Source organism: Notolepis coatsorum (genome assembly GCF_963971535.1).
Source record: "Notolepis coatsorum genome assembly, chromosome: 6".
Taxonomy (NCBI): Eukaryota; Metazoa; Chordata; class Actinopteri; order Aulopiformes; family Paralepididae; genus Notolepis; species Notolepis coatsorum.
Genome location: NC_140170.1, coordinates 28,051,549 through 28,059,384, shown reverse-complemented (window position 1 = coordinate 28,059,384; position 7,836 = coordinate 28,051,549). Strand labels below are relative to the sequence as shown.

At 44.5% G+C, this 7,836-nt stretch overlaps 1 protein-coding gene across 1 annotated transcript; it reads left to right on the top strand.

The window, feature by feature from the left end:
• The first annotated feature begins 5,021 nt into the window (after positions 1-5,021).
• On the top strand, positions 5,022-7,038 carry LOC311230133 (uncharacterized protein). The gene is made up of 4 exons (XM_084316304.1): positions 5,022-5,136; positions 5,398-5,563; positions 5,749-5,864; positions 5,983-7,038. Exons 1-4 carry the CDS (start codon positions 5,029-5,031, stop codon positions 6,787-6,789), a joined length of 1,197 nt encoding a protein of 398 aa, XP_084172430.1. The 5' UTR covers positions 5,022-5,028; the 3' UTR covers positions 6,790-7,038.
• The last annotated feature ends 798 nt before the right edge of the window (positions 7,039-7,836 follow it).

Genomic DNA, 7,836 nt, shown 5'->3' with positions numbered 1-7,836 from the left:
AAACTCCTGGCACCTATAGCACCTAAGAGGATTCTGAACAAATTCCCTAACCCTATACATCCTACGCCCTACAAACACCTCCCTAGGAACAACCCCACCCTCAAATTTAATCACTACCGTTTCCGTCACTGCCCTCTCTGCTCCCCTCCTCATCCTTTCTGCACTCTTAACTATGCCATTACGCCCGTTCTCCTTTAGCTTTTCCACCAGCTGCTCTACTGTAACCTCGACCGGTACCCCAGCTATCACCCCCTTACTTCCCCCCTCCCCTACTCTCGCCACCCTACTTATACCCACCCCACCAATGCTCCCCATCTTCCTAGCCCTCTCCACCTGCCCCTCACTACCACACCCTACGGCCAAATTCCCATCCCACAAAACTCTCACGTACTTTACCTCACCTAATTGCTCGGCAATGAGTTTGGGCAACTCGAGCCTACCTACTTTCCCCACTCCCCTCTCCCCCTCAAGCCTAACCACTATATGAATCACTTCCTCTTTTGCCACATAATTTCCAGCACCCTCTCCTCCCGGCCCACTTGAGCTATCGTCCCTCGCTTTCTTCCTCTTCCCCCCTTCTTCCCCACTCTCCTCCCCCCTACTCTCCACGTCACCACCCGACCCCTTACCCTTGCCCTGGCTACTCTCACCCCCATCGCTGTCGTTCCTCTCCGTCTGTTTCTTCCTCTTCTTCACCACCGTTACCCACCCCTCTTTCTCAATCTCTTCTTTCTCACTCTCCTCCCCACTATACTCCATTCTGTCACCACCCGACTCCTTCCCTTTGCCATTCTTACCCCTATCGCTATCTTCCTCTTCCTTCTCACACCATTTACTTCCATCACCATCCTCCCAATACCCTGGACAGCCTCTCACAGGCCGGGGCCACCAATCGCGAGGTCTTCCCTGTTCCCGATCCTCCATAACTACTCCGTTCGCCTCCCACCACCGACTACTACCCCTACACATGTCTTCGCTGCACAGTTCCGGCGGACGCAGACGCTGCCACTCTGCGCACCTCTCAAAATCCATCTTTCCACTGCTAAACGGTCGGAGAGAATTTGTTGAATATATATAGAACACAAATGTTCTAGAATGTTTGATTATGACATCATACTGTGACATCACAACGGGACATGTTTGACTTCCATTTGAATAATATAAATAATAATGTTTGGTAAGGCTGTCCCCGAAGCCTGTTTTTGGGATTCAAACTTCGTCAGGGTTTTTCGAACCGACGTTCGAACCTTCGTTTTAATATTTTTTTAAATAATTAAAAAAAATTATAATAATTATACTTTTTTTTCTTTTTTTTTGTATCCTCAAACTAAATCCTCAATTTGAATAAAGTGATTAATCTGATTAAACGGACGTTCGAACCTTAGTTTTTAATAAAAAAAATAGTAAAAAAATAAATAAAAATATAATTTTTTTAATATCCTCAAATAAAGTGATTCATCTGATTAAATTAGTCTTTTTTCATTCAGTATTCAATATTGTCTGATTCAATATTAACATTCAGTATTCAAGTAGAACAGCTAGCTAGCCGTTGTGGACACTCACCTTAGGCATCTTGTTTGAGCTATGCAGGCTTCAGTCTGTGTCAGTCCTGATTCTTCTTCAGAATGAGATCTTCTGAGAGAATTCTTCTTCTTCTTATTTGAATTTCCGGCAGAGTAGACGCATCGAGGCGTATTACTGCCCTCCGCAATTCTTTTTATGGGCTCTTCTTCTTCTCCTTCTTCTCCTTCTTTTTCTTCTTCTACTGGACCCCGTCATCACCTACATTGTCCATTGGAGTGCAGCTACTGCTGCTACTTCCTGTCTGAGCCCCCCTCCGCGGGATTTCTTATACTACACTAGTGGTGTTCCATCTTTAGGCCTCTTCAACTCACACTTTCTCCTTCTTCTCTGCTCCTCTTGCCTGTCCAATACTAATACATACACTAACGCTATATCCTCTGGTACAACTCTGAAGCATGCAGAAATGTCAGCACTGCCTCTGTGATCAACTGGTGGTTCTCATTATCCATGCCAAAGAATGATTTAAGAGAGAAGGAAGATACTCCCAGCTCTACCAGACTTTTATAAAAGATTTCCCTCTCTTTCCTATACCTTTCACATTCTAGGAAGACATGCCCGACAGTTTCAGTCTCTCCACATTCACACACCCCATCTGGATGTTTGCCCACAATGAACAAGCTACTGTTCAACCCACAGTGCCCCAGCCTCAGTCTACACATCTTCACCCTATCACTCCTTGACCCATATCCCTCCACCTTGATCTTGACCCGAGGCTGCAGAGAGAAATAGTGCCTTCCCTTGGTCCCCCTTTCCCACTCATCCTGCCACTCAGCCTCAACTCCTTTCTTTATCTTATCTCTGAGTTCTACTCTTCCCATTGAAATACCTATCTCTTCCTCCCTTCCCAGGCTCTGTTTGGCAAGGGAGTCAGCCATCTCATTCCCCGCAATCCCAGCGTGTCCCGGGACCCAACAAAACTCCACTGACCAGCCTGCCTTCGCAATCCTATATAAAACCAACATTATTTCCTGAATGAGATCAGGGCGAGCTTTAGACCCACCTGCACTCAGAGCCATCAGTGCAGCAGCCGAGTCAGAGCATATAATCACCTGGCTTGGTCCCACTTCCTCCACCCACCACAATGCCCAGAGGATGGCAAGCAACTCTGTCACAAATACTGAGCTGCCATCGGATATTCTTTGTCCCTTACCGATCCCTAACCAAGGCACCCACCACCCAAATCCTGCCCTCCCACTTTCAGGATCCACAGAGCCATCAGTGTACACCTCCAGAGCCCCTGATTCCAGAAGGAACCTCTCTATTTCCTCCACAATCTCGCCCTTATCCTCCTCCTTCAAGAACCTAAGTTCAATGACTCGATCAGGCAATAGCCAAAATGGCACTGATAGCCACCGAGTGTGCTCCGCCACTCCCCCCTGATGCAGTCTCAACTTCCTGGCCCACTGATCAATACTGGCCAAAAAAGGGTTTATACTTATCCCCATCTCCTGAAAGTAAACACCTAGCTGGGAAGGACAGACTTGTCCCACTCAATTTTGCCCAGTACTGTAGCCCTAACTTTACTCTCCTCAGGTTTAGGGGCAACTCCCCCATTTCCACCAATAGTGCTGAAGCAGGGGTGGTCTTAAAAGCTCCACAGCAGATTCTCAAAGCCTTGCACTGAAGCACATCCAGCTTTCGCAAATTAAACTTGGCCGCAGAGCCGTACACATAACAACCATAATCAATTGTTGACCTGATCATCGCCTGGTATATCATGCACGTGGTCTCTCTATCCGCTCCCCACCCACTCCCAGCCAAACTTCTCAGCACATTCACTATTCTTTCACACTTTGCCAGGATTTTCTCTATATGAACAGCCCAATTCAATCTTTCGTCAAACCAAACTCCCAAAAATTTAAACACCTTTACTCTCTCTAAGGGAGATCCATACATAACCAGCCTTCCCCTAGGCACCCTCTTTCTAAAACCAAAAATCATATAATTAGACTTAGAGGCGGATATTTTAAAACCCCACTTGTCTCCCCATTCCTCTACATCCCCCAGAGCTCTTTGTACCTGCTTTAAACAATACTCAACATTCTTCCCTCTTTTCCATATGGCCCCATCGTCCGCAAATAAAGACAACCCATATCCTTTTCCAATTTGCCCAAAAATGTCATTAATCATCACATCGAAGAGGACCGGGCTAATCACGCTTCCTTGCGGGGTGCCATTTTCTATTTTTACAGTTTTTGAGGTTTGCCCCCCCACACGTACTTGGATCGTCCTGTCTAATAGAAAATCCTTTATCCAATTAAACAATCTCCCTCTAACTCCTAGGTCATACAATTTCAAAAGCAGCCCCTCTTTCCACAAAGAGTCATACGCCTTCTCAATATCCAAAAATACACTTATCACTACTTCCTTATTGTCAAAAGCCTGTCTAATGTCCTGGTCTAGAACAGCTACTGATTCCATTGTAGACCTGCCATTTCTAAACCCATTCTGATACCCAACATAAAGATCCTTACTTTCTAAAAAGTAAACTAATCTATTAGTAATCATCCTTTCCATAATTTTACACAATACAGACGTCAAGGCTATGGGTCGGTAAGACCCTGGGTCAGCCGCTACTTTACCTGGCTTCAAAATCCTATTATGACATCATAATCAGTAGGGATATCCTCTTTCATTGGTCTATGTTGACCACGCCCCCATGGTTCGTCTCCTCCCCTTCAGGGGATTCATCTTGATCCTTAGGCCGCGCCCCCTTTTTGTATCTTTTGAACCGCTTGTCGTAGAGTTGACTGAACCACACTTGTAATTAGTGTGGGTGACACTAATGTTCTAGAATGTTCTATTATGACATCATACTGTGACATCACTAATGTTCTAGAATGTTCAAATATGACATCATACTATGACATCACAAATGTTCTAGAATGTTCTATTATGACATCATACTGTGACATCACAAATGTTCTAGAATGTTCTATTATGACATCATACTGTGACATCACAAATGTTCTAGAATGTTATATTATGACATCATACTGTGACATCACAAATGTTCTGGAATGTTATATTATGACATCATACTGTGACATCACAAATGTTCTGGAATGTTATATTATGACATCATACTGTGACATCACAAATGTTCTAGAATGGGCTGCCATTCATTCCTTATGCCCGCTCTTAACTGGGAGATATTTTGCATCTTATAAGTTCCTTGCAAGCCACACTGTGCGACACAAATTGAATAAATCTTGGGTACGACCATCAATCTGATGCATGTACACTGTGCGATGAGAGTCGTAGGCTACGACGCAGACTACGTAGCGTCAAAATAAAGCGTAGCATCATCATAAAGCGTTATCCTGTGTGTCATCAGTGTGCGTCAACCTGACGAGTTGTAAACAAGACGGTCGTGATACGAAGAAGAAGCAGACTGTGAACATGCCAATGTCCAGGAAGCGAACACTTGCCATAGTGGCTTTTATGTGCCTAGAGAGGCCGGCTATATTTAAAAAAAAGAGAAAGAGAACAAAGTCGTGGCTAGGGAAAAGAGGGCAACTGGGAATGCCAGTCCTGCAAATGGAACTTGAGGTAAGTAACGTTATTAACGTCAGCATGCTAACGCTACATGTGTCATAGCCTCCTAATGAATGTTGAGCTTGTTATCACTGCTAGTTTGTGTTGTTCCCAATGCACTCATTAATGTCTGCCTGTTGTACTTCTAGATAATAACGTCAGCATGCTAACGCTACATGTGTCGTAGCCTCCTAATGAATGTTGAGCTTGTTTACCTCACTGCTAGCTTGTGTTGTTCTCAATGCACTCATTAAAGTCTGCCTGTTGTACTTCTAGACAGATGATCGAAGTGGATTCAGAAGTCTACTCCACATGGATGTGGAACAGTTCGATCATCTGCTACAGCTGGTGGCTCCTTATATCTCCAAAGCAGACACCCAGATGAGGAGAGCGATCACTGCCAGAGAGAGACTGTCCATCACACTGCGATACTTAGCAACAGGTAATAATCAGGGGTTGTAGTGGAGGGTAAACCCAAGTGAACTCAGGCTACAGTGTATCCGCGGTGACCAGAATGTAACTATAGAATGTGTCAGTCTAATAGTTCTGATATGCTGCAGTTTGGCACATTTATTTGTCGACGCGCATACATAAATGATATTCTACAATCATTCTCCATGCTGACAGGAGAGTCGTTCACTTCCCTGAGCTTCCAGTACCGTATTGGACAGAGCACTGTTGGTGTGATTGTCAAGGAGACATGCAAGGTGTTGCACCAGGTCCTGAAGAAGGATCACCTGACGGTAAGATCCATTTAGAAGCAGCTAGAATGTAACATATGGGACAATCATACCTAGATCAGATAAATATTGATAGATTCATGTCACTGTTCTGATGCAGTCTGTCTGTCTGTTTGTGTAGACACCGACTACAAAGGCTGAGTGGAGAGCAGTGGCCAGTGGCTTCCAGGAGAATTGGCAATTCCCTCACTGTCTCGGAGCCATAGATGGAAAACACATCACCATCCGCCCACCAGGCAACAGTGGGAGCACCTTCAGGAACTACAAGTCTCGTTTCTCTGTGGTCCTGATGGCTGTTGTAGACGCCAATTATCGTTTCCTCTATGCGAATATTGGAACCCAGGGCAGAGTGTCTGATGGAGGTGTTTATGCCCACTGTGACCTGAAAAAGGCATTGGACAGCAACCAGTTAAATGTCCCGCCAGCCCAAAGTCTGCCAGGTACAGATGTAGTCACCCCTTTCATGTTCATTGCAGACGAGGCTTTTCCGCTCCACACACACCTGATGAAGCCATACCCCTTCAGACAGCTTGACCATGACCAGCGTGTCTACAACTACAGACTGTCAAGAGCGAGGCGTGTTGTAGAGAATGCGTTTGGCATACTTGCCAACAAATGGCGAGTCTTTCTCACCATCATTCCCCTAGAACCAGATACAGTGTCCCAGATAACCCTGGCTGCTCTCTCCCTGCACAACTACCTACGAGCCCAGGCCACAGACACCTACATCCCCCCTGCTCTGGTCGACACGGAGGATGAGGACCACCACATCATCCCTGGGAGCTGGCGCAGTGATGCCGCCCTGGCATCAGTGCCTGCTAGCAGGGATCGGAATGCCAACAGAACTGCAAAGGAGCAGCGCGACACACTGAAACAATACTTTGTCTCACCATCAGGTTCTGTGCATTGGCAGGAAGACATGTTGTAATGTCCTTTTGTACTTTTTTGGTTATAAAGATGGTGTTTGAACACTAGGCCTATACACCATAGCCTAACTGTTGGGCCTAAAATCATTATACATGTCCTAAAAGAAAATAACATATGCCTAGGCCTACTTGTAGGGCCTATCGAGTTCAAATGTAGGCCTACATGTTAAGCTACGTAAATATCCACACGTTAAATACGATAACCATATAGGTAGGCCTACAGGCTAACCTTGTTATTCTGTTTTATTTAAAGGCACATGCATGACATACAGGTATATAGTACTGTTACATTTGTGACATATATGATATGCAAATATACACTGTTGATGATATGATATAATGTTAATAGACTAGTGTCTCATTCTCCGTTGCTACTTTACTGTTTGTTGGATACCATTCCCCCACATAGAGACGAATGTTGGTTTTTGCCTCTACACTATATATACAGTAAGTTCAAGTTCAAGTTCAAGTTCTTTAATAGTTGTCATACAGAAGTACAGAATACTTTCATACAAAATGCTTCTTACTGTTACGCTCCAGAGACTGTGCTAGACAAGATAGTATCAAATAACATAATAACATAATATAGCATGAATTTAGAAGAAGAAAATGAGGTCACAGTGTTCGGTATAGACATATGTACAATGTTCTGAGTTACCATATAATATACAATACACAATACTATGCAGTGTACTAATGTACAGTACTATCTAGTGCAAAGCAGAAATGGGATGAGGTACAATTTTAGGTACAATTTACAGTAAGGTGTACGAGTTGTAGTGCAATCCTTCATCCATAAATATAAAGTGTGGGGAGTGTGTGCTACAGTGTGTTTGTTTAAAGTGGGTGTGTGCTATAAGTGTGTGGAGTGAGTGCTACAGTGTGTTTGTTTAAAGTGAGTGTGTGCGTGTGGATGTGTGTGCTATGTGCGTTTGGTGGTTGTTGTTGTGTAGTGTTCATTCATTGTTCGTTTAGCAGCCTGATGGCCTGGGGATAGAAGCTTCTTCTGAGTCTTTCTGTGCTCGCCTTGAGACTCCTGTATCGCTTGC